Source organism: Phoenix dactylifera, unplaced genomic scaffold (genome assembly GCF_009389715.1).
Source record: "Phoenix dactylifera cultivar Barhee BC4 unplaced genomic scaffold, palm_55x_up_171113_PBpolish2nd_filt_p 000577F, whole genome shotgun sequence".
In the NCBI taxonomy this organism is placed as follows: Eukaryota; Viridiplantae; Streptophyta; class Magnoliopsida; order Arecales; family Arecaceae; genus Phoenix; species Phoenix dactylifera.
Window position 1 is genome coordinate 83,928 of NW_024067979.1, and position 27,278 is coordinate 111,205.

Sequence of the window (27,278 nt, forward strand, 5' to 3'; positions counted from 1 at the left end):
AGAGTTTCAGGACCCTTATGCTCCTCCACGGAGCATCAGATCCTCTCCTCTGCAAGGCCTTCCCGGCGACCCTCCGTGGCCCGGCAAAGGCGTGGTTCGCCGGCTTGGAGGCTAACTCAATCCAGTCCTTCGACCAGTTTACTCGCCTCTTCATCACCCATTTCGCCGTCAGTAGCCGGCGGCGACTGGTCTCCGACTCCCTCTTTGATGTCCGGCAAAACGAGGGGGAAAGCTTGCGGGATTATCTTACCCGCTTCAACAAGGCTACGCTGGAAGTCCGGAACCTGAGCCAGGAGGTGGCTCTTTCAGCCCTGAAGCGTGGCTTCCGAAAGGGCAGACTCACCTTCTCCCTGGACAAACGCCTGCCGCGGAGCTTCCCGGAGCTGTTGTCCCGGGCGAACCAGTATGCGGACGCCGAGGAGGCGGCCGCCCACCGGAGCAAGGAGGCCGCCGAGATCCCTCCAAAGCTCGGGAAGAAAAGGCGAAAAGAGGCACGCCAGAGGAGGAGCCCGACGCCTCAACGTCGGCGCAGAAGCCTGTCGCCGGCGAGGAACCACGGCGCCCTACGCCCTCGTTCTCCGCCCCGACGTTTCAACCGGTACACTCCTCTCCTGACTCGCCGGGCCCAGATCCTCATGGAAATCAAGGGGCGGGAGGACCTCCCGGTCCCGAGACAGATGAAGAAGATTCCTGGGAGGAGGCCCTCTCGGGCGTACTGTGAGTACCACCGGGACCACGGCCACGACACCGAAGACTGCTTCCAGCTTCGGGACGAGATCGAGGCTCTCATCCGCCGAGGGCGTCTCGGTCGATATGTGAACGACCGACGTCCCCCCGCAGACCCGCGTCCGGCCGACCCGGCCCCTCAGGAGCCTCGGGAGCAGAATCGACCCGTCGCGGGCGTGATCCACACTATCACTGGGGGCTGCCCCCGGCCCGAGAGGAACGCAGGGGGCTCGACTGAAGCGTCAGGGGCAGCCGTCGCAAAGAGGCAGAGGGTCGGTAATGTAATCACTTTTTGTGATGAAGATGTAAAGGGGGTTCAGACCCCCCACGATGACACTCCGAACACTCCGGACGGCGTGTATCCCGCGGCCCACGTATCTCCGCACGCGCCCAGGCCGCATCCGCCTCGAAGAACGCGCGTATCGCGGCCGCTTAACTGGCACTCCTCGCAAGCAGCAACTGGCCGGTCCGATTTCCCAGGTAACGCCTCAATTAGCATTTAATGGCCTTCTAGTGTTCCCCAGGCGACGCTTCGAGAGGGGGAGAAACACGATCGCAGCTGGCCACGGAGAAATCCCGTCGAGCGGCAAGTGACAGGCGCGTGGCCAACGAGCGGAATTCCCCGAGGCTCGGCCCTCGGATGCCAGGCTAACCCGATGATCATCCCGGGAGCAGACTAGCCTGAAGCCCCGACCGGTCGCCTCGGCTTGCGCCAGCCTTGGCCGACCAACGAGCGGAATTCCCCGAGGCTCGGCCCTCGGATGCCAGGCTAACCCGATGATCATCCCGGGAGCAGACTAGCCTGAAGCCCCGACCGGTCGCCTCGGCTTGCGCCAGCCTTGGCCGACCAACGAGCGGAATTCCCCGAGGCTCGGCCCTCGGATGCCAGGCTAACCCGATGATCATCCCGGGAGCAGACTAGCCTGAAGCCCCGACCGGTCGCCTCGGCTTGCGCCAGCCTTGGCCGACCAACGAGCGGAATTTTCCGAGGCTCGGCCCTCGGATGCCAGGCTAACCCGATGATCATTCCGGGAGCAGACTAGCCTGAAGCCCCGACCGGTCGCCTCGGCTTGCGCCAGCCTTGGCCGACCAACGAGCGGAATTTCCCGAGGCTCGGCCCTCGGATGCCAGGCTAACCCGATGATCATCTCGGGAGCAGACTAGCCTGAAGCCCCGACCGGTCGCCTCGGCTTGCGCCAGCCTTGGCCGACCAACGAGCGGAATTTCCCTGAGGCCTAACAACCCTCAGATGCTAGGCTAACCCGATGACCATCCCGGGAGCAGACTAGCCTGAAGCCCCGACCGGTCGCCTCGGCTTGCGCCAGCCTTGGCCGACCAACGAGCGGAATTTCCCGAGGCTCGGCCCTCGGATGCCAGGCTAACCCGATGATCATCCCGGGAGCAGACTAGCCTGAAGCCCCGATCGGTCGCCTCGGCTTGCGCCAGCCTTGGCCGACCAACGAGCGGAATTTCCTGAGGCCTAACCCTCGGATGCCTGGCTTAGCGCCGGAAGAATTTCCTGAGGCCTAACCCTCGGATGCCTGGCTTAGCGCCGGAAGAATTTTCTGAGGCCTAACCCTCGGATGCCTGGCTTAGCGCCGGAAGAATTTCCTGAGGCCTAACCCTCGGATGCCTGGCCTAGCGCCGGACGAATTTCCTGAGGCCTAACCCTCGGATGCCTGGCTTAGCGCCGGAAGAATTTCTTGAGGCCTAACCCTCGGATGCCTGGCCTAGCGCCGGACGAATTTCCTGAGGCCTAACCCTCGGATGCCTGGCTTAGCGCCGGAAGAATTTTCTGAGGCCTAACCCTCGGATGCCTGGCCTAGCGCCGGACGAATTTCCTGAGGCCTAACCCTCGGATGCCTGGCTTAGCGCCGGAAGAATTTTCTGAGGCCTAACCCTCGGATGCCTGGCTTAGCGCCGGAAGAATTTCCTGAGGCCTAACCCTCGGATGCCTGGCCTAGCGCCGGACGAATTTCCTGAGGCCTAACCCTCGGATGCCTGGCCTAGCGCCGGAAGAATTTCCTGAGGCCTAACCCTCGGATGCCTGGCTTAGCGCCGGAAGAATCTCCTGAGGCCTAACCCTCGGATGCCTGGCCTAGCGCCGGAAGAACTTCGAGAGTCAGGAGTCGGCGAGACGCTACCAAGAGTTAAAAAGAGGAAGGACGAAAGTGAAATGAAGAAACACTCTGTTTCTGCCGAAGGATCGCTCGCGCCCCAAAGGCGAATCGACGCCATTAAGGAAGGATGTCCGCCGAAATCCTCAGACTGCCAGGTCAGCAACAACCGCCATACGCCATAAAGAAGACGGGGAGCTCGAAGCGCGCGCGCCTCTCCGAGGGATGGCGGCAATCTCGAAGCATCACTCCCTTCACCCGTTCCCCTTCTGGTTCCAGGCTCGGAAGTGGGGGGCTACTGTTACGGGGGAACTTAGCCACCATGCCCCACGTGACCGGCACGCGCGCCCAGGAAGACTACGGCAGCCCCTTGATCCAGCAATCCGACCCCGAGTCGGACATCTTCGGCTCCGCAGCCCGACCCCGAGTCGGCTGCCCCTTGACCCAGCAATCCGACCCCGAGTCGGACATCTTCGGCTCCGCAGCCCGACCCCGAGTCGGCAGCCCCTTGATCCAGCAATCCGACCCCGAGTCGGACATCTTCGTCTCCGCAGCCCGACCCCGAGTCGGACATCTCTCGACAACGACAGGCTATTCCCCAGAGGCACGCCGCGGCCCTCTGCTCCACTACACCCAGCAACGGTCGTATCCGGCGCTGCTCCACGATCCCCTGTAACAGCCGTACAAAGCGGAGCTCCACTACGCCCTGTCATGGCCGTACCCAGCGCTGCCCCACGATGCCCTGTAACGGCCATATCAGTGGCAGCTCCATCGTGCTACACGATGACCAACCCCCCAAAAGGACCCCCCAGCCCGGTATATATGCGGCTGGGGGGAGAAGGGGGGAGGTAAGCAAGAACTTCCAGAGCATTCTCTTACTTGCTACTATTATCTCTCCTTCTCCTCCAATCTCCTCTGACTTGATCGTCGGAGGGCCCCCACTACCCCAGTGGTGGTGCGAGGCTTGCTTGCAGGTTTCCCGGTGGAAGGTGGAGCGCAATCAACACCAACCAAGGCAACTCAAACGGAACCCCGTTCACACCGCTGTGCCAATCGTTCTCGGTTTGGACCACCAGCAACAGTTAGTACTCCTCGTGCTACTCACTCTAAATTGAGCACTAAACAGTGTCCTTTTACAGATGAAGAAAAGAAAGATATGAAGAAAGTTCGATATTCTTCAGCGGTAGGAAGTTTGATGTATGCAATGGTGTGTACAAGACCAGACATGGCTCATGCAGTTGGCACAGTTAGTCGTTTTCTTTCAAATCTAGGAAGAGAGCATTGGAATGCGTGAAGTGGATTATGAGATATCTTCGAGGTACATCCGGTTTGAAACTTAGCTTTAGATGTGAGAAACCTATGCTAGTTGATTACACGGATGCAGATATGGCTGGAGATGTTGATACTCGCAGATCTACTTCAGGTTATCTAATTACTTTTGCAGGAGGAGCCATGGCATGGGAAGCAAAGTTACAGAAGTGTGTTGCACTTTCTACCACCGAAGCAGAGTTTATTGCAGCAACAGAATCATGTAAAGAGTTGCTATGGTTGAGAAAATATATTGAAGAGCTTGGTTTCAAGCAAGAGCACTATGTGTTATATTGTGATAATCAGAGTGCTATCCATCTTGGTAAAAACTCTACCTTTCATTCAAAATCGAAGCATATTGATGTGAGATACCATTGGATTCGAGATGTTCTGAGTTCTAAATTATTGAAACTTAAGAAAATTCATACAGATGATAATGGTTCTGATATGTTGACGAAATCTTTGCCAAGAGAAAAGCTTGAGGCATGTCGATTGATCGCCGGGATGGTGAATCCCTCCACATAGTCGGGAGGGAGAGATTTGTTGGGTTATCCCTCCTATGTTGGAGGAGACTTAGCCCAACAAATGTGGGCTAAATTAATTAGTTTTAGCCTATTTCGTTGGACTATTTTTGGCCCAAAATGTGACGCCCATTAGGGCAACCTTTTATGTTGAGAAGGCTGGGTATGTGAGCCATCTTCCACGAGTTAAAATAGAGGGAGGCAGCGGAGAAGATACATAATTGATATTCCACGTGCAGTCTTGATCAAATGACGATCGGAGGTGATCTGTGGTTCGATCGAGATAAAATTTGGACAGCAGGCTCGCAACACGTGGTTCTTCGATCTGTACAGTGTGATCTTCATTTGCAGTCTTCTAGCACGGTCAGCTTTTGCAGAAACGTGGCTGCTGTTTATGTGAGATCTTCTCAATCTTTCTCTTTTATTATTGATGTTTGCCAAGAATATTATTCTTGAGATTATGTGGTGATATATACCTCTAGTTTTGGCTAGAGAGAACAGATTGTATACCCATTATTTGTTGATAGTGGAAGATTTTGGGTGGACTACGGTCCCCTGGTTTTTACTCTCCACATTAGGGAGGTTTTCCACATAAGAATTTGATGTTCCTTTTGTGTTCTTTTTTTTTATCAGCTAAGTATTTGTGAATACCTTGATATATATATTAGGTGGATTGGTTCTAGTTGTTTGTTTTCTAACAGGTTTATATAAGGTGGGAGAGTTGTTGATTCTGTTGTACTTTAATTGTCTAGTTTGTTGTTATCTCCCAATCCCAACGGACACTAGCTTTAAAATGAAAAAAATATAAAGGCTTCTATAAGCAGAATAAGTGGGTTAAAAATAATTGATGTCCACCAAACCAGCCTTAACAATTTCACTAATTGAATCAAAAGATGCATGGCAATTGCTCTCTCCCACACTCATGCTAAAAGAGGTGGAAGTCTGCCGGATGGTGTGATGAGGCACCTAATGACACGTTGTCTTCATCAAGGTCTAGTTGTCCAATGAATTCATCAAACTCAACTAGTCCGATAAATGAGATGGAGATATTTTTAAGAATTTTGCATAAAAATTTTGAAGATTAGTGACAAATGAAATAGTATATTTGACTGTAGTTTTTTTCCCAAGAATATATATAGCTATAATTAGTTAATATAAAAATAAAATATATTATCGTTAATTAATAAAGATAATCATTTTAAATGGCATTTGGTGATCCAAATAGAATCACTATGGTGATCTTGGATCAATGATGATCCTTATCTTGAAGTTATCTAATCTCTAATAATTTAAGATTACCACATATAGTATGCTATATTACACTGATTAAAATTTTCCGAATATCTCGAGCTAACATGTTTGATATACCATGAAAATTTAAGATCACCGGCTAAAAACCAACTCTGAAATATTCTATAACATTTAATTGGGGCTGAATAGATTGAAGGAACTCTGACTACTTTTTTCCACGAAGCTAAGAGATATTTTATTTCTAAATTTCAACCCAATATCACTACTAATGTGCATCCAGGTTGACAATAGTTTACCAAAAGGACCGTCCAATTAGTATTCGCCACGACGTTTGTGTGCAGCTAGTCAAAAGCTGCTGCTTGGCAGGCCAGATGTTGCGCGACCGGGTTTGCATCTCAACAGCTCCCAATGTTGGCAGCATCCTAGCCAGGATACTAGGTGATCACCGAAATCCTGCCGATATGATAGGTAATACGTCATCTGAGTGCGAGACACTTGCATCTGATATTCGGGCTGTACCGAGGCTAGTCATTTTTGGCCAACCCATGTGTCCTAATTCTGCGGTGGTAGGCATTCTCCATCTATACAATCATCTCTAGGGGGAACCCAGAGGATAAGTGCTTAGATGTCCTAACGGACTGCAAAAGAACTTCTTTTGGTTCTTTGAGGTATTTGAGGGTCTTCTGTCGGACACACTCCGACAAAAAGATTTTTACGTTTGCATTATTTCAAATTGAAGCACGGCAATTCAACCAGGATCTCTATAGTGACCGTCTGCTACAAATCCTCATCAAGCCCGGCTAGAGCAGTGGATCGTTGAGTTCCCCAGCATCGTGGTATTTCTCGTATGATGTCTAGAATGGGTTGATTTTCGGTGCAATAACTACGATAGAATAAGTACGTGACCTAGTTGCGTTTAAGTCATGGCTGATCTTGGAATCATTGTCGCATCCCAAACAACATCTTAATTAGTACCCTTCGGGCAAATGTTAATATGTAAGTAATGATATAAAGCCCTCATACTCCATATGTTCCTTTACTATTTTAATATAAATTTTAGATCAGGCTTGTCAAATCAATATGTGGTCCAGGAGGTTGGTGGCGATATTCCTGGGGTAGGTGTGGTTCACGGGTCAAGCTATGCATGATTCACTCCCTGGCACACTGGAAAAAGTAGCGGAAAGGGCTGAAGCATCTTCCTCCCATCTACCCCACTAGTTTTGGAGCATGCAGCATCTTATTATATGCATCATCTCGATTCGGTTCGAGTCGAGTATTATCGAGCTTGAATGGCAAAATATTAAGCTCAAGGACCCACAGACATAATATATATTTTCTTTAATTTTTATTACTTTTTTTATCGAATTGGATGGTCACTCTTCTCATTAAATTATTCTTTCTCGTGGTGAACTTTTTTTCCCCGCAGTAACGGTCGAAAACAATATAATTTTAACTTGTAGCGAAGCGATACGTTTTGTTTTGTTTCTTTTGCGATAACGTAGACGTCTGGTGGTCATTTCCAAAAAAATACCATAATATAATAACATGCACAGCACTCAATCGTGCTTTTATCTGCTTCTGCTGCTTCTTCTTCTTCTACTTTTATTTTATTTTATTTTATTTTATTTTATTTTATTTATTTATTTATTTATTTTAAAAAGACATTTCATACAACTCTAATGTAAGTATATCCAGCCACATCAAAAGAATATGTAATGCATAAAAGGCTGATCACACAAAAGAGGATGACCATCACCATATTTGACCATTTTCTGACCCATCACCACAGAAAAATTTTCCTCAAGGTATCCTTCCTTTAATGGCTGCTCAACGACCTCTTTGCAACAGCCCCACTCCAATGGAGCCAAATCGAATTGACTGTATAACTAAGCATTGAAACCCAAATCAAATGCAACTCCAATATTTTTCTGCAAAAAATAATTTGCAGGGATCCAATAAAAAACGTTTTGAGTAAATAAAACTTTTAATTAGAAAAGATAAAAAGAATTCTTAAAAAATATATTTTTTTACAATAGAAGCAGAGTTGAAGAAGCTAGTTAGCTTGAAATTTATCAGGCAGCGTGCACGAATTCTCTATGATTTTTCAAGCATTTAATCTGGATGTTGGAAATCGTAGAGTTTCCTCTTTCCTATCGGGCTAATAGATAAAGAGATTTCTACGATCAAGACTTTTAATGCTTTGGCCATTTATGGTGGTAACAGAAATGCTGGTATAAACAAAGGACTGGTAATGTTGGACAAACAACAGTTGGGCTTCGTATCCAAGAGCAGAAGCTTCATGGGCAGTGAAATTTCTATGATTTATTTTAATGATTATTTTTATCGCTCTCTCAAATATATAGGCGAATCAGAGTCGTTGGGAATGTGATTTGGCCCATTTCAGCCCATTCACTACAATATGACTCACTGATATTTATATTTTAGCAATTATTCTAAATAAAATGAATAAATGTAGCATTAATAGCGTGAGACGAAAACATCACGAAGACACGTCGATCATAGAGGTAACAGACATTTTTTTTTTTTAATAAAAACGGAATATTATATAGCTCTCTTACGTGACTACAGCAACTAAATCAAGAGAAATAAAATGATACAAGATAACAGACATCTTCCGCAGCTACAACTTATTGACGCTCCCAGGGGTCAACAAAGGTTGACAGCAAGAGCAGAGACAGACGCTACGGCCAAGACTAGCAACATACGGGGGTTACAGGATTGCAGCAGCTTCTTACGTAATCTCACTCTAAACATCGGAAAAATAAAAAGAAGATCACAAACAACTGCGACTAGGCTTGTGCTTGGACATCACCATTGGTGGCCGCCGCTTCCACATCCACAGCATCAAGGGTCAGACCGGACCCCTCAAACTTTTGCTCGGTGATGCGGTCCAACTTCCGCGCCATCTCCGGACTCATATGATTCCTCCAATCCCCTGCCCCGCCTTTCCTGAAGAAAGAATCATTGGTTAGGACGAAATCGGGACGCAGTTTACCCGTCTTGTTGACCTCCAAGCTCTTCATCTTGTCAAAGCTGCACAGTTTTATGATCTCCTCCACCACCCCTTCCTTCTCTTCCTCTGGAGAGAAGGGACACCCCATGAACTCGGCCAATCTCTTCACAATCCGCGGCGGATCCCCTAACATCTCCTCGTACTTCAAGAACAGCACCTTCTCTGGCCTCCTCTGGCTCTCCTCCCAGTACTCGAGAACATGCTCCCATATCGGCCCGTAGGGGCAATTGCCCTCACAGAACATCTCAAAGGCCTTGGTAAATGGAATTGGCTCCATAGCTTGCGGCCTCATCCTATTATTGTAGTGGAACCGGGAGACCAACACATCCTTGGGGTCCCGGCAGACATATATGAGCTTGCATCCTAGGCTCTTGATGGCGTGTGGCAGGAGAGAGTAAGGCAAGTGAGTGTTGAGGATCCGAGGTGATGACATGGCCTCTAGTTCTGAGGCTTCGCCTTTGGCGTAGGTTATGCCCATGATAGGGACGAACTCGTGAGGATTTTGGCGAAGGAGAGGGTGGTGATCGAGAGGGTATTGGGTTCGTGTCATGATGGCGTAGGTGAGGGCTTTGAGCCAGGTGGTGCCGGACTTGGGATAGCTTAGCACGAAGAGGTCGTCGGGGCGAGCCTTGAAGTTCTGTTGCATGTCCATGATGCCTTGGAGAACGCGTTCGGGGATCCAAAAGCCTTGGTATTTTCGGATGCGCAGGGGTGCCCAGCCTTCCTCCAAGGGGAGGGTTGAGATGAGGTCGGTGAAGTTTGAAGGAGGTCTTGGATCCGCACCTTTTTTGCCTTGAGACTCCATTGGAGGGGGGCTGTTGCAAAGAGAGGGTAGAGCAGCCATTGAAAAAAGGATGCTATGCTATGCTCTCAAGTAGGCGTTTGTTTGCAGGGACTATGGTTGTTCTTCTCCTGGAGTGGCCTTGTTATCATCCTCTAAATAGGATAGATAGTGAGGGAGTGACATGTTAAAATTAAAAGTTAACAGCACGAGGGTCCGAGACCCCGACATATTTAATAGGTTGAGTTGTGGCCCCGGCTGTCCGCACATTAAGGCCCGTTTGCAAAATAAGTTTAGATAGAACAGCACTATTTGGTAAAAAAATTAGAATGTTATATTAGTTTTATCAAAAAACTGAAAATATCTTGTGAGGACCCCTAGCTGGATAGATCTTGGGTACTTATACAGGATCAAAGAACTCAAATAATATCTTCCGGCTAACTATTTTGGGTAAGATACTGGGTTGTTATAAATGGTATCAGAGCGGACACAACCCATAATCTATGTGGACTGGGGGACACTGCAGCACGGATCCATTGGGGCTGACCACGGGCCAATCATGGTGTTTGTAATTAGATTTGAACCCTTAACCTGACGAGGACGTCAGAATTTGAACGGGAGGAGTATGTGAGGATCCATGCGGGTGTGTGTTTAGTCCCACATCGGTTATTCGCTGGGTAGATCTTGGGTACTTATACAGGATCAAGGAACTCAAATAATAACTTCCGGCTAGCCATTTTGGGTGAGGTCCTGGATTGTTACACATCTACTTAGAAAAACTCCAAAATAAAACTTTTTCGTAAAAGTACTTTTAGCACGCATTAAGAAACTATTTTAGATTTATAAAATATTCTTTTTAAGTTGTAAAAAAAATAATTTATTTTTTAGACCACAATATTCATTATAAAATCATATAATTACAAGAAGTGTCCGTTTATATTATAATGCACGAAGAAAAAAAATCTGTAGGAGACACAACAAACAACAAACCCCATTTGGCCTTTGTTTTCTCCCTTATCACGTGATCAAGGTATTATTTCTTTTCAATATTTATTTATCCACCGTTTTGAACAAGAAAAGCATTGGAAAATCTTACTTGTAATGGTTATGTGCCTTTATATTTTTTTTAAAAAAATTAGTTTCTAAAATATTATATATAGTAATAAAATATTAATATATAATGATAATAATTATAATATTTTATATCAAAATATTATATTATACTATAAATAGATATGTTATATTATATAATATTGAATTATTTTATACTATTATGCTATAGTATACAATATTATATTAACTATATTAGAATAATATAATATTATATTATAGTAATATTATACTATATCATATATTTATATATTAACATATATTATATTTTATTATGCTTTGTTGCGTAATACTATACAATATTTTTTATAGTAAATTTGTAATACTAAAATTATTTTTTTAGTTTATTTGTCAAATACATATTAAAAATTTACAGTATTTTAAAAATATAGGTACCTAACAACAAATAATTTTTGTAGTTGTATTTTTAAAAAAATATTTTTAAAAGCACTGTTGCCAACAGTTCTGCCAAATGAAACTTAAATTATTGTGCTTATGAGGTATCTCGCCAAAGGTGCCGGGAAACAAATAAATCAATTGTCTGGCTCTTGATATTTGGGAATTCTCTCACGCCAGAACCAAAAGTCCCTGCAGCATAGCGTGAGAGGATTGATGCATTTGATGGGATTATAGCATGGCGGCAATTTACTCGCAGGCTCACAGGAGGACAGGTGACAGGACAAGGCATTGGGGCCTTTAACCGCACCATTGTTGGGAATCAAAGTATTTTTTAATATTTTCGGTTTTTTCTTTTCTTTATAATTTAACAGCTATCTAAACATTATCGTCATGTTGCAGATTGCCAACGCCAAAAAAAATGGTGCAAAAATAATAAAAAAGAAAAAAAGAAACTATAATAAAACATGAAAACATATTATACAGTGAGACAGCAATATATAATATAATAATATATTGTAAAAAAATAATATTAATATTTATGTGGCGTTTTATACCATAGTCTCCTTACGGGGTAAAACAATGTCTATATATGTCTGAATCCTCCCGGTTGAATGATAACTATGGCACTTGTCTTTTCTTCTATTATAAATAATAGTGCTTTTGAAGATCCACATGTTCGCTCTACTTGTATAACGTTGCAGTTGAATGAATTATAATGATTTCTATCAAAAAAATATATAATTATAATATATTAAAGAAATATTACAGTTTGATCTACCCAACTTTGTCTGATTTTTGGACAAACCTCATTTGCTTCAAAAATCTTCTATTTGGATTCTCTAAATTAGTTGAGTGACCTAATATAGTCCATCGAGTTAACACGACCATAAGAATCGAGTCAAATGTCCAAAGTACATTTTAGGACTAAAATAAACTTGGTATCATCATTTATTAATTCGTGACGCGGCTCACCACCAATAATAACCAGGCATAGGGCTCGAGAAGATCCGCTTCGCGCGGTTACCTGCAAGGCTGCAACAGTATAGATTACCTTCCAGGGCTACCAAGCCTCCATTTCCCGTGAGCTCCGTCATGGCCACGCCTTCTTCCGTAACTCCCGATGGCGGATTTGCCTTAGCGCCCGAGGAAGCAAAGCGAGAGGATGCTCCAAAACCTCCGAAAGAGTTCGATGATCTCATCTCTACCCTGCCTCTAAACCAAGACTGGATACCCATCCGCCTCCGGAAATACCAAGACTTCTGGATCCCCGAGCACTCTCTTCCAGACGTCATGGCCATGCAACAAAACTTCCAGGCTCGCCCCGACGACCTCTTCGTGCTGAGCTACCCCAAGTCCGGCACCACCTGGCTCAAAGCGCTAGCCTTTGCCATCATGAACCGAACCCGCTACTCCATGGCCGATCACCCTCTCCTCCGCTCCAACCCCCACGAGTGCGTGCTCTTCATCCAGAGACTCTTCTCCGACGGCAGGCCGTCCAAATTAGAGGCCATGCCTTCCCCTAGGTTGCTCGGCAGCCACTTACCATACCCTCTGCTCCCGAATTCCATGAAAGGATCCGGCAGCCGATTCTTGTACGTTTGCCGGGATCCCAAGGACGTGTTCATCTCCCGGTGGCACTTCAACGACAAGATGAGCCCCGACTCCGTGGAGCCTATTCCATTCGGCAAAGCTTTCGACTTGTATTGCGACGGCGTCAGCCCCTACGGATCGATATGGGAGCACGCACTTGGTTTCTGGGAGGAGAGCTTGAGGAGGCCTGAGAAGGTGCTGTTCCTCAAGTACGAGGAGATGCTGGAGGAGCCGGCGGGGAGTGCGAAGAAGCTGGCGGAGTTCATGGGGTGCCCTTTCTCGCCGGAGGAAGAGAAGGAAGGGGTGGTCGAGGGGATTATAAGGCTTTGTAGTTTTGATAGTCTGAGCAAACTGGCCGGGAGCATGACGCACAAGCTCAACACGAAGCTGCCGCTGCAGACTACTTCATTCTTTAGGAAAGGAGAGGCAGGGGATTGGAGGAACCACATGAGCGAGGAGATGGCTCGGAGGATGGACGCGGTAACCTCGCAGAAGCTAGAGGGATCTGGTCTGACCTTCGGGATGAGCGCGGGCGTGGAAGCTAATGGAATGTGATTTGCATTTTGATGTGCTTTACCTCTTCCAATCTTGGTTGGAATTGTTCCCCCAGTAATCACTTCATCTTGGGGTGCTTGGGTTAATAAATTTCTGGCTTAATCTCTATGTATTGCTGCCTTTTGCAATACTTAAATTTAATATTATGATCTGCTATCAAGTGCTTGGTGTTATACTCAAGATTTTGGCTGAAGAGTTAAGATCTGTCCTCGTCCGTTCTCCAGCACTAGGATCTTCATTTCTTAAAACAAATATGATTAGTATCAGTCACAAATTAACTATATGAATTAGTTAAACCCAATTTTAAGTGCTTATATTCGATAAGCTTTATCCGTTATCTAGATTGTTTAATTTTTTGAAGGTAAAATAGATTGTTTTATTAAAATTGGGATTTAGGTTTTAGCATTTTCTTCGGCTTTCTGGGTTGCTCCATGCAAACTCTTATTAGGATGTTGTTTGGGCTATCTAACCTACCTTGGGTCTTCTATTTTTTTCTTTTTTTTATTTATTTCTATTCTTTTTGTTCCAAATCATTTTGTGAGTATTTGTAAGTGTGTGCATTTTATACTACATCGGCTATATATTGGATAAATCTTAGATATTTATACAAGATTAAAAAATTCAAATAATATCTTTAGACTAGCAATTTTCGATGAGTTTTTAAATTGTGACAAATGATATCAGAGCAAACTCAGATCATAGCCCATATAGGCTAGGAGACACTGCAACGTGGGGTCTACTTGAGCTGACCATGAGTAGATTGTGGTGTTTGTGCTTAAATTTGTGGTTTTTGTAAATAAATTTGAACCTTTGCTTGGCGAGGATACCAAGACTTAAACAAAAAAAAAAGTATGTGAGAGTCACGTGAGTGTATATTTGCTCTCATATCGACTATATATATAATAGATTTCGGATACTTATAAAGAGTCATGGAATCTTATATTACCATTTATATAACCTTTTTTTGGTGAGGTTCTAGGTTTTTATATATTTTCTCTCTTAATTTTGTACCTCTAAGCTAAAGACATTTTCAGCAAGTGGTGAAAAGACAAAATATTTAAGCAAGATATATAAGATACATTTGGTTTGCAATTGGAATCAGAATTGGAATCAAAATCAAAATTTGGATTGGAATGGAAATTAGAATGGCTATATCTCTCGAAGCTTTTGGTTCGTGACTGAAATTTAAATCAAAATGAGATTTGAATACTATAAAAAGATAAAAATTAAATTTTAAAAAATTAAGATATTTTATTTTATTTTAAAATCAAAATAGAAACGAGACACTTCCAAACTAAACAACTGCAAAGAGAGTAGCTCTTTTTTAGCTCCTAACTTAAGAAGCACTCTTTAATTATTTCTCTTATCCTCTAACTTGGATAATGAGAAAAAGGAATCTTTTGACTCGCAGAAGAAATAATTTCGGTCGTCGGAATGGGATACAGCTAAATTTGCCTACATTATAGCTTCCTGACTGCACGGGTCCAGTGGTTGGTCCGGACTTCAGACGTAATGATAAATCAACAAACAATTGGCAGAGAAAAATAAAAGAAAAAGGAGGGAATGGATGCTTGTTTTTGGGAGTGGAGAAGGGAAAGGAAAAAAGAAAAAGAAAAAAGGAGAGAAAGGAGAATTGACAAGTGACAACCCCATTAATTTTCCTGGCAATGTATGGTACATGTTTTTGAGAAAAAAAATATTTAGTTGCTTGAAGCTTATGTGAAGTTAATAAACTTTGCCATTCCCATTGGTCATCTCGATCTCGATTAATGGTAAGCAACCTTCTTCCTGTGATCAAGGAATTCTCAGCTTTAAAACTACCTCAATCTCATAGTTCAACTTTCTCTAACTAAACATGTTCTTAAGTCCATATGCTGCTTTTATTTTTTATGTTTCAGTAATCTGTGCCGTAACTCAATGGCCATACTCTTCTACTCATGAACAGGAGGTCATGACATGCATCCTCTAAATTCTGAGAAAAAGATGATTACTCTTGCGTTAGCGTTTTGGTCAATGTAGCCTTGTTAGTAAAACTAAATGGGTTGGCACACCTTCGCAAATAGCTTGTACAAGTTTCAGAGTTTAAATTCTAAATATTGTTGAAAAACTACATCGGTTCGGAATTGGTTTTCTGAGTAAAGTTCTGGTCTTCTTTCCTTCTTTTAAACATCTTCGATGATGAAGCCAACGCCTGTAGTAATCTTGGGAAACTGATTCCCTAAAACTTACCTTCACGTAGCATCTAGTGAGTGATATTTAATATGAGAATTTCCCCAAAGCCTTTGAGACACTAAGTAAGGAGGACAACCATGGACCACCCGAGATATTATATTTATTTTCTAAAGCGATTAGTACAGCATCCAAGCATCATATAAGCGAATGGGACGACGGCCAAATCCCTCGAGCAGCCCACAAAAGATTCTATAGGACTTGGTGGTGGAGACCTCTATGTCATGAATTTTGGTGCTGCCGGCCTGCTTGCAAATGGGCCAAGGAACATGTGGACACCGACACACCAGTGGCTCTGATTGAAACCTAACCGCAAGGAACTCATAATTGCCTTTAATTCCCTTCCACCTACCCCCAATAATGGAGATCCATTCTTGGGCCTGGATCCCCTCCGATGCCAGATATTTGAGTTATGATGCTAGAGGGAGTCACGAGCGAGTAACAAGGATAGAATATATCATTCCAATTTTCTAAAAAAAGACTAAATTATATTTTGTTAATTAAATTTAGCAGTTTTGAAAAAATAATTATTAAAAGCTATTAGTTCCGTAATTGGCACCAAATGCGACACGGTACGATTAGATACCACGTTGTTGACATAAGAAATAACGCCTCTCAAGATGCATGATAATTTTCTCACAAAACACGATACATTCAACATACAAGAGATTGAGTGGACTCGCCCAATATAGGGTTCTCAAAACCCTTCTAGAGTGCTGATTTGGGGATGGCGAACAACCACAAACTAGGATTTGAGGATGGACCTTATCATCAGTTCCAGATCATACCAGCTTTTTTTTTCAAAAAAAAAACCCTTTGTCTTCACCACCTAAAGCAATGGGGCGTTAAGGATTTCCTTCTCCAAGGTCTCTCCTACGAGAAGCAGCTTTCTTCTAAGAGAAAAAGGTTTCTTTTCCAGAGCTCCCAATCTCAACCGGCCCAACTCTTTTCTTTCCATAAGAAAGACGCCAAAAAATGAAGCTAGCTTTACTTCGCGGCTTTCTCCATACCATGTAACTAGCCCAAAGTATGAATGACCTCTTCGTTTCATCAGGAGGGACACCCCAACGACATCCATCTCCAACTTCTAGCTGGGAGATAAATACTACTGTATGGACGCATTTTATTTTACTTTTATGGTACAAACTTAATCTTAGAGTTTGTCTTTGAGACAGTACTGGGTAGGCGGTAGAATCATGAATAAGGCCTTTATTCCGCTGTTATACTATCAAACACAATTCTTTAGCTGGAAAACTAGCTAGTCTTTTATATTGAATTGGGATAAGTAAGGGGGGATATAATTCTATTTCATGAAGCAAGTCCTATCCTCTCCACCTCTCTGGATAATGACGCAAGCTTCATCCATGTGCTAGCTGTTGAGAGAGAACAAGCGCATGGAATAAGAAGAAGAGAAGTGGAAGAGAACTCTATGAAAGTTATATTGATCAAGCAAAAGGATCCATTGCAAACTAAACCCTGAGCCTTATATAGACGACCCTTACAAATTCGATTGAGAATGAGAAACTTGATTTGAAAATAAAATAAAATATACTAAGATTGTTCGACTACAAAATCTGAAAATATGATGAAAAACTAATATTGTCTCTAATGATTTTTTTTTAAAAAAAAATTGATCAAATAGAATGGATCGATCGATTATGGCATCGTTGGGGCCTTCCGCTGCAAATCAGTTGGCTCCTAAAAGGTTTGGCATGGTCCATAGCCAAAGAATAACTAGAAGCGGAACTTAAAGCACCGTAGCGTAAGATAAATGCAGTCTTTTAAGCCCACGAACGGAAAGGGCCAGGTTAACTCTCTACCAAAAATAAGCACAACATGTGGAAGAAGGCCCAAGATGCTGTCCCAAAAGTATACCCAGCGAGCACTGCGGTCCAAATCCACACATTCTGTGCAACTTTTTTTATTAGACACCTTCATACTTTTGGTTATATATTTTTTTTTTTTAAAAAAAGAGAGAGCCTCTTATGCATCCTCGTATCATAGATTTGTCATTATTGCCGCAATCAAAAAAAAGTATATAAGTTAAAGTTGATGAGTTCAGTGAGAGACATATCTAAGCCTTGGTATTGGTATTAGAATTTAAAATTTATTATTTTAGTAGTTAAACGATCATAGAAATTTCTGGTCCAATCGATACATTTCTTTTTGCTGGGGACTTGGAAATAACCATCCCATTTACACTGGAAAACTGGGTATTGCAAATCGCTGTTTTATGCAGCAAATCAGCCATTGAACAAGAATGTATGGTAAGGGATAGAGGTGGTTACAAATTTCAAATTTGCACTATTGGCCTCTCTTTTTTTTTCTTTCTATTTGGTGAAAATTAAAATGGAGGTCACATTCAATATATTATATTTCCCTTGAATTTGATAATCAAAAGGTATGGGCGAGTGATCACTAGTGGTCTCGGCAAATATGTCAATGTGCACGTAGGCGTGACTTTGGGTTAGGTTATGTGCTTTTAGCTTGATGGAACGGCTTAGGACTATAGACCCAAATCTCTTTCAAGCTGGGTTCAGGCCAAACCTGGCTAGATTCTATCTCAATTCTATTCAATAATATATTAAATAAATTTGCATATCTTAGTTAATATCTCATACTAACAAATAATATCTTTAAAAATACCGGTAAATTCAGAATTGTCCACTAATTCCTTGTTTTAAGAGATATTATCATTGGGTTGTTGATTTATTTGTTGAGAGGGTTGTTGATTTATTTGCTAAGCGTTGAGTCAACCACCTAACATGCTATTTGATTACTCGAGAAGCGTGAAACAATGATAGTTTTCTCCAATATCTACGCAGACAAATGGATGATAGAGTATGGATCGCTTTAAGATCTATGCAGGGGTCGTTGGATGTGAAGGTAAGCTGTATCCATCCTCGAAGATCTAGCCACTTGTAACAAAAGAATATCTGAATTATGAACCGCTCCATCTTTGTAGCAAAAGATTTGTCTCTGCTGCATTCTAAAAGAGTTTCCTGAACCACCATTTATTGACGGGCACAGAGACGGGAAGTCACATGGCGTGTTGGTTTGGTAGGTTTTTGGTAGGTGTTGGATCTGCCTCTGGAGCATGAGGGGTCGAATTCATCAGGCTGTTGATGATGAGCACAAAACTCCACTGTACCAGCAAGCATGGGTATGGCTAGGGGTCCAGCTCTCATAGTATATATCCTGGCCTCTAGATCCACCCTTGTTCAAAGATGCTTGACAACAAGGAGAAGAGAATATCATCAAATTATAGATTCAATCAGAGCTAGATTCAGCAGTTATGACTTCAATACTAACTTATAAAAATTAATAAAATAATTCAAAATAGGAAAACTCCTATAAAATCTCATCTACTATTCAAATTCTATCTTCTACCTTAATTATCGTTGAAATTAGATTTTTATTATTGTAGTTGAAATTAGATTCTCTAAGCCTTTACGTAAGTCCAGCAAGACCAAAAGAGTGATCCAACAATCTTCTCCGGCGGCAATCCAAGAAAAAACTCGGGAAAAAGCTTGGTAATCAATAGTGATTACTCACCATTTCCGTGGCGGAGTCCATAGGACTAAGAGGATATCCTTTTTAAAGATGAAATCCTAGGGTTTTAGTCGTGTTCAACTTGCCCTCGATCTTCTGGAGTCTGCCGGCGTCGGGAGGAAAGAAGGCTTATAACCGGAGTCTTCTTCTCCGCCATCACACAAAAAGCATGCACGGGTCAACGAGCCCAAACCCCTTCCAGCCGGCCCCAAGGAGAAACTCGGCAAAAAGCTCGGTAATCGATGGTGATTACTTGCAATTTCTGTGGTGGAGTCCATAGGAGGAAGAGGCCGGATATCCTTTTTATACATGAGAACCTAGGGTTCTAGTCGTGCTCAACTTGCCCTCGAACTCCTGGAGTCCGTCGGCATCGGAAAGGAAGAAGGCTTATATTCGGAGTCTTCTTCTGCGCCATCCGCGCAAAGCATGCATGGGTCAATGGGCCCAAACCTCTTCTGGCTAGTCTACTAACCTAAATATGTTATCAGAATATGAAACATATTTACTGAAGATGTTAGAAAATTTTGGTCTTTGGATTGTGGCATACCAAATGCAGTGCCCTTAGATCACTACGGATTAGATAAACTAGCAGATAGAGGCAACAATTTAATCCTATTAAATAAGTCATGGGCAAGGCCTCTTGTGTGGTGCCGGACAGCTGTTTCAGGTTTTTATTTTTAATTTTTTTTGTTGTCGTCATTCTTTGTTGGCTTTATAAGAGAAAAAAATACATCTTTGTTCCCCCATCAACAACATCAACTACTGCCTGCTATTATTTTTGCAGGAAGTAATGGTACGGAACCCATGTGCATGGTGAAGGGAAAAACCCTTTTTAATTTGAAGCCATGGTTGGTATCCTTCGGATTAGTAGCACCTCACATGGCGTGTTTCTAGGCACAAAAAATCATGAAAAGTGTAAATATAAATCAGAAAAGTGGAAAAGGTATTTGTACATTTTTTTCTGAAATAAAACACATTCCATCCTATCTCCTTGATGTAAGATACTTACATTTTTTATAAATAAAATCTCATATAAAAGTTCCTAGAAGATTTCTCTCGTGAAGAAAAATAAATTCCGAATGCAGATGAAGAGGTCGACCATCTAGGAGATTTTCTAGATGATATTATATTCAACCATTCCAATGATGTCTAGATTTTCAGATTTTCTTTGTACACTAGATACACTGCATATGCTTGTGTAATAAAACATTATAGTTCAAGAATTAGAAATGCTAAATAAGAGGAAACATGAAAACAACTATTTAGATAAGCATTCACTAATAAAACTATAAGTAAGCATTCAAACCCAAATCAAATGCAACTCCAATATTTTTCTGCAAAGAATAATTTGCCAGGGGATCCAATAAAAAAGGTTTTGAACAAATGAAACCTTTAATTAAAAAAGATAAATTAGAAATTTTTATTGCGGTAGAATTCTTAAAAGATATGTTTTTCTACAATAGAACTAGGGCAGAAGAATCTAGTTATGTTGAAATTTATGAGGTAGCATGCACCAATTTGCAATGATTTTTCAAGCATTTCTTCTGGATGTTGGAAATCATAGAGTTTTCTCCTTCCCATCTGGTTAATAGATAAAGAGATTTCTACAATCAAGATTTTTAATGCTTTCATAATTCATAGTGGAAACAGAAATGCTGGTATAAATAAAGGACCGGTAATGTTGGACAAACAACACTTGGGCTTCATATCCCAGACTAGAAACTTCTTCATTATTTAGTGAAATTTCTATGATTTATTTCAATAATTATTTTTTCACTCTTTCAAATACAAAGGCGAATCACAGTCGCCTCGAATTGCATTCGGCCCATTTCAGCCCCTTCACTACAATATGACACACTATTATTTATATTTTAGCAATTATTCTAAATAAAACATATAAATGTAGCATTAATAGCCTGAGACAAAAACATCACGAAGACATGTCGATGGATGAAGTAACAGACATCTTTCGCAGCTACACCGTATTGACGCTCCCAGGGGTCAACAAAGGTTGACGGCAAGAGCAGAGACAGAGACGCCATGCGGGGGTTACCGGATTGCAGCAACTTCTTATGTAATCTCACTCTAAACATTCGAAAAATAAAAAGAAGATCACAAACAACTGCGACTAGAATAGAGCTTGGTCATCACCATTGATGGCCGCCGATGCTTTCACAGCTACACCACCGAGGGTCAGACCGGACCCCTCAAGCTTTTGCTCGGTGATGCGGTCCAACTTCCGCGCCATCTCCGAACTCATATGATTCCTCCAATCCCCTGCCCCTCCTTTCCTGAAGAATGAATTATTGGTTAGGGGGATACTGGGAAGCAGTACTTTACCCGTCTTGTTGACCTCCAAGCTCGTCAGCTTGTCAAAGCTGCACAGCTCTATGACCTCCTCCACCACCCCTTCCTTCTCTTCCTCTGGAGAGAAGGGATATCCCATGAACTCGGCCAACCTCTTCACAATCCGCAGAGGCTCCTCTAGCATCTCCTCGTACTTCAAGAAAAGCACCTTCTCTGGCCTCCTCTGGCTTTCCTCCCAGTACTCGAGAACATGCTCCCATATCGGCCCATAGGGGCAATTGCCCTCACAGAACATCTCAAAGGCCTTGGTAAATGGAATTGGCTCCATAGATTGCAGCCTCAACCCATTATTGAAGTACCACAGGGAGACCAACACATCCTTCGGGTCCCGGCAGACATATATGACCTTACAATCTAAGCTCTTGATGGTGTGTGGTAGGAGAGAGCAAGGCAAGTGAGTGTTGAGAATACGAGGGGATGGCATGGCTTCTATTTCTGGGGCTTGGCCTCTGGAGTAGGTTCTGTCCACCATAGGGACGCACTCGTGAGGATTTTGGCGAAGGAGAGGGTGGTGATGGAAGGGGTATTGTGCTCGTGTCATGATGGCGTAGGCGAGGGCTTTGAGCCAGGTGGTGCCGGACTTTGGGTAGCTCAGCACCCAGAGGTCGTCGGGGCGAGCCTTGAAGTTTTGCTGCATGTCCAAGGTGCCGGTGAGAGCACGTTGGGGGATCCAAAAGCCTTGGTATTTTCGGTTGCGCATGGGTGCCCAGCCTTCCTCCAAGGGGAGGGTTGAGATGAGGTCGGTGTAGTTTGAAGGAGGTCTTGGATCCGCACCCTTTTTTCCTTGAGACTCCATTGGAGGGGGGCTGTTGCAAAGAGATGGTTGAGCAGCCATTGAAAAACGGATGCTATGCTGTGCTCTCTAGCGGGTGTTTGTTTGGAGGGACTATGGTTCTACTTCTCCCGGGGTGGCCTAGTTATCCCCTAAATAGAATAGATATATGATAGTCCCTAGATTCTACCACAAGTGCATGGGTCGTGACAAGTAGAATAGGACAAAAAAAAAAGTATCATTTCCACAACGAGGCGATTCAAGTATCAATTTATAAATTTTCTTTATTATTTAGAGAACCCCAAATTGATGTGACTAAGTACAATTTCTTAACCGAAAAATCAAATATGAAAGGTTCCTAGGGCTTGGATTTCATCAATTGAATTCCTTCAATGAATTTAAATCTGATTGTTAATATTCTGTTAATTACAATGACCGAATCCCTTTTTTTTTAATATGATATTCTCTTTCAAGGCATAACACCTATACCTATATTAATCCTATATCTACTTTCGTGATCATATAAATTAATATAAATTTATTATGATCTGTGAAATTCTTGAATGTAGGTCACAAGGGTATGCATTTATTTCTAAACTACACTGCCAGTGTTTGATAAATTCACCAACTAATATTGAACTTCAACTTTCGTTACTTCATTCAACATCTTAAGCATGCAATTCATGGCCAGTAAAATGCAAGAATGAAAACCGAAATTATCAAATTGCAATTAACAAAGGATATTCAATACAACCATACTCAATTCATATCAAAAATTCAATAACTACGTCCTAGCCCTAGGATAAGAAAACTAGCAAATCATAACTAATAAATCAATCCAATTATTTCTCAAACATAAATTTCGCATTCAACATCCTTAATAACAATTCAGCAAATAAAAAAAAAATCAGAAAAGGAAAAAAACTCTGTATTTGCAAAAATCCTCCGTTCCATTCTTTCTCCCAGAATTCCAACTATTTTTTTCTTCTAGAATTTCTAGCCTTTCGTCCTCTCGGAATTCCAGTTTCTCTGAGTTTTCTTCTTCCTTATTTGCTTGCCATCCCCCTCGTATTTACTGGCCCTCCTCTTCTCCCAACCAATTCTCCTTTTTTTGAATTTTAAAACAGATTTCCCCCGCATCTGCTGGCTGAAATCCGGAATTCTAGGCTGATTTTATTACTCGACGCCCAGCTGGATTTAGAGCACCAAAATGATACACTTTGGAGTTGGATCCTTTACGAAAGTTTTAGATCTCATTCTCAGCTTTCCAAACACCTGGGCTTGCATTATTCTGACTTTTAGAACTCCAGATACAAGCTGAAAACCAAAATAGGATCTTGGTTGCAGTAAACTTCTAGACAGATTCAGACTTCTCCATTTTGGCTAAGTTTTGGACTTCAAAACGGCAGAACTAGGTTTTGTTCTCTCTATAAATGTTTTAGGCTTATGTCTCATCTTTCCAGCAAGCTAAACAACACGTGAAGAGAGAATCATTGGTTTGGATGAAATCAGGATGCAGTTTACCCGTCCTGTTGACCTCCAAGCTCTTCAGCTTGTCAAAGCTGCACAGCTTTATGACCTCCTCCACCACCCCTTCCTTCTCTTCCTCTGGAGAGAAGGGACACCCCATGAACTCGGCCAACCGCTTCACAATCCGCAGCGGATCCTCCAACATCTCCTCGTACTTCAAAAAGAGCACCTTCTCGGGCCTCCTCTGGCTCTCCTCCCAGTACTCGAGAACATGCTCACATAACGGCCCATAGGGGCAATTGCCCTCACAGAACATCTCGAAGGCCTTGGTAAATGGAATTGGCTCCATAGATTGCGGCCCATGAACTCGGCTATGGCGCATTAAATTATTGTGCCTATGAAGGTAACTCCTGGAGTGATAAAACGGAGTCACGAGCGAGTGGAACAACTAGGATCTTCATTTCCTAAAATAGATATGGTTAGAATTGGTTTTAAGTCTCGAAAGTTGGACCGTCTTGTAGAGCAAAAGCTAAAGGGATCCGGTTTGTCACCACTGGTCGTATACTCTGCTCATAACATTCAATTGCAATCTGTGCTGCACCTCAAGCGATTCATCTTTGGGAACTGTTTGCATGCTTAATCTTATATATATTATATTTCATATATTGCAGTTTTATGATTCTTTGTTGCTTGATATTGAAGTTTTGTGCTTTTTCATTATGGATGTATTTGGATGTACTTTGAAAAATAAAAATTGCAGTATCGTATAATATCTAGTATTCTTTGAAATTACAAAGTAGCATTTTGGGTTAGTTGGTTTTCGATAGTAATAGAAGATGCTACAAAATCTTTTACATGGTGAAATTAGAAAATCTTACTTAAAGTAACAATTCCTATCTCTTATTTTCTTTTGAAATTTATTTTTGAGCTTCTTGAGAAGAAGGAAAAGTCTCAATTTTTTTAAAATTCTAAAACTTTTGAATTAAACAGTAGACAAAATAATAATTTTAAAATTTATAATGTTTAAATTTTATCTAAATTTTTTGGAACTTTTTGGTTGCACGCAGCTCATGACTTGCGAAGATAAGCAAAAAAATGATTTATTTTTCTAATTTATTAGGCTTTTCTCATTAAACATATTTTTCGGGAGGGCGGAATATTATTGTAACAAGTTGGCTTCACCTAATCCGGCTCTGCAATGTATTTTTTTTTTTCAATTCGAATTTTTGTAGTCGTTTATCGAAATAAGGTGTGATATAGAAACTTTGTCTATCATTCATTTTGGAATGGTTGATGGCACTCCATGGTTATTCTGTCAATATATATATATATATATATATATATATATATATATATATATATATATATATATAAAACAATAAGCACCGGTTGATTCATGCAGATTGTAAGTTCAACAAGGACATGCCACCTTTCAAAAAAAATTAAAAATAAAAAATGTTACATGTAATGAATGATGGATGACAACTGGAGCAGTTCCATTATATAAAGGAAGGACAAGACAACAATAGCAAGGAAAAATGGTTGTTTACCCGACCTTTTTTTTCTGGACCTTTTTTATTCTTCAGTCTAGCCTCTCTCTTCTGCTGACGTTAAGAAGAGGCCAAATCCATCATCTTAATGAATTCGGCATGCATGGACTGGTTCAACTGATTCCGATACGACCCTCGAAAATAAAAAGTGTTGCCCAGTAGATATAACCCAAGAGGGGAGTGAATTGGGTCTTTTAAAACTTTTAAGCTACTTCTAACACTTTTCAATTAATTATGCTAAGTTGTATAGTTGCACAGTGGAATTTAAACTTAGCAATAGGTTGATTTATCGAATGAGACTTGATTAAGTAAATTGAATATGCTTGCAACTAAAGGATGCGCGGATAAGAGTTAAGCAAGCAATTTATCTAGGTAAGTAAGTGAGCAAGATAGACAATGACAAAAAGCATCACAAACACAACAAACATATAGTGGTTCGGTGCACCCCAGCACCTACATCCACTCCCCAAGACCTCTTGGGAATTTCACTATAATCCTACAGATTACAGCCGGTTGTTTTACAAGCTCACAACCCAACTTGTTGTTTTGCGAGATCACAACGAACTCGGTCGGTTTTCACAGGCTCACCGACTAGAACCTACCGATTGTTTTCACGGGCTCACAATCCAACCCAGTTAGTTTTCCCAAAGGCTCACCAACCACAACCTTACAACGTTGGTTTTCCCTTTGGCTCACCAACAAACCTTAACACCGTTGGTTTTCCTTTGGCTCACCAACAAACCTTAACCTCTTGATTCAATCCCTTGATTGAATCAAGTTACAAGATATTAGACTAAGAATTTAAAGCAAGTACAAGCTTCTTAACTAAGCAAATATATCCAATATAAACAAATGGAGTAAAGAGAAGCTCTCAAACGAATTTTGAAGATGAAGGAACTCGGCTTCTTCTTTACTTGACCCTCTTCTGATTTGGCACGAAGTAGAGGATCACCGAGGCAGCACACGGATGGAGAGGAAGCTTTGGGATTCACTTGGATGCTCTTCTTCTCTCTGTTTCGCTTTGGATGGCCCTTTTGTGCTTATGGAGGATTTTCCTTGTAATCTCTTTGAGATCTCTTCTCTAAATGTTCTCTCCCACTTTCATAACTTCTCTCCTAGCTCTCCTCTTGTTTTTATAGCTTTAGATGGCGTGGAAACAAGAATCTAGCCGTTAGAGACAAAAATAGAGCCGTTGGACACAGTCTGTACCTCCTGACAATATTTTCGTTGGGATCGGAGTCGACTCGCGTGATCTGGAGTCGACTCGGCTGTAGCAGGAGTCGACTCATGCTTTTCTGGAGTCGGCTCGGCAACTGTTCCAGATTTGAATTAAAGTGGTCTTCTCGACTGGGAGTCGACTCGACTTAACCCGGAGTCGACTCGCCAAAATCTGGAGCTGACCTTGCACTTTTGGAGTCGGCTCATCCCAAGGAATCCATAGATGTACTCTTCAACTTGGCTCACTCGAGTCGACTCGTGAATTCTGGGAGTCGACTCGGCGCTCAGAGGCCGAACTCCCGATCTTCTGTCTTTTGGCTTGTTCAGTCTTGGAGTCGACTCGAACTGTTCCGGAGTCGACTCGGCTCTCAGTATCCGAAAAACAGTCTTCTGTCTTTTTGGAGTAGCGCTGTCTTGGAGTCGACTCGAACTGTCTTGGAGTCGACTCGAGTCTCAGAGACAAAAACACTGTCTTCTGTCTTTTGGTGTAGCGCTGTCTCGGAGTCGACTCGGGCTTTGCGGGAGTCGACTCGGCACTCAGTGTCTGAAATTGGCTCTCTGACTTTTTGCCTTGTATTTCTCTGGAAGTCGACTCTTGCTTCCTTAGGAGTCGACCTGCCAACCATTGGAGTCGACTCGAGTTCCTCAGGAGTCGACTCGGCTCTCAGGGTCCAAAATAGCTTCTCTGTGTTTCTGCCTTGTTTCTCCCTGGAGTCGACTCGTACTAT

The 27,278-nt window shown here is 42.5% G+C and overlaps 4 protein-coding genes across 4 annotated transcripts; 1 reads left to right on the plus strand and 3 right to left on the minus strand.

The window, feature by feature from the left end:
* Positions 1 to 8,440: 8,440 nt before the first annotated feature.
* LOC120106599 (cytosolic sulfotransferase 12-like) lies at positions 8,441 to 9,883 on the minus strand. The gene has a single exon (XM_039119571.1). The coding sequence runs from the start codon at positions 9,799 to 9,801 to the stop codon at positions 8,734 to 8,736; it is 1,068 nt and encodes a 355-aa protein (XP_038975499.1). The 5' UTR covers positions 9,802 to 9,883; the 3' UTR covers positions 8,441 to 8,733.
* Positions 9,884 to 12,215: 2,332 nt separating this feature from the next.
* On the plus strand, positions 12,216 to 13,552 carry LOC103697486 (flavonol sulfotransferase-like). Its single transcript, XM_008779354.4, has one exon. It carries the CDS (start codon positions 12,340 to 12,342, stop codon positions 13,390 to 13,392), a length of 1,053 nt encoding a protein of 350 aa, XP_008777576.2. The 5' UTR covers positions 12,216 to 12,339; the 3' UTR covers positions 13,393 to 13,552.
* A 7,302-nt stretch (positions 13,553 to 20,854) lies between these two features.
* Positions 20,855 to 22,464, minus strand: LOC103697485 (flavonol sulfotransferase-like). The gene has a single exon (XM_008779353.4). The coding sequence runs from the start codon at positions 22,373 to 22,375 to the stop codon at positions 21,302 to 21,304; it is 1,074 nt and encodes a 357-aa protein (XP_008777575.2). The 5' UTR covers positions 22,376 to 22,464; the 3' UTR covers positions 20,855 to 21,301.
* Positions 22,465 to 23,756: 1,292 nt separating this feature from the next.
* On the minus strand, positions 23,757 to 24,131 carry LOC120106590 (flavonol 3-sulfotransferase-like). The gene has a single exon (XM_039119559.1). The coding sequence runs from the start codon at positions 24,129 to 24,131 to the stop codon at positions 23,757 to 23,759; it is 375 nt and encodes a 124-aa protein (XP_038975487.1).
* Between the last annotated feature and the right edge of the window lie 3,147 nt (positions 24,132 to 27,278).

What these genes read in the sequence shown, in the direction of transcription:
- LOC120106599 (XM_039119571.1), bottom strand. Translation starts at nt 9,801, where the DNA reads ATGGCTGCTCTACCCTCTCTTTGCAACAGCCCCCCTCCAATGGAGTCT.
- LOC103697486 (XM_008779354.4), top strand. Translation starts at nt 12,340, where the DNA reads ATGGCCACGCCTTCTTCCGTAACTCCCGATGGCGGATTTGCCTTAGCG.
- LOC103697485 (XM_008779353.4), bottom strand. Translation starts at nt 22,375, where the DNA reads ATGGCTGCTCAACCATCTCTTTGCAACAGCCCCCCTCCAATGGAGTCT.
- LOC120106590 (XM_039119559.1), bottom strand. Translation starts at nt 24,131, where the DNA reads ATGGAGCCAATTCCATTTACCAAGGCCTTCGAGATGTTCTGTGAGGGC.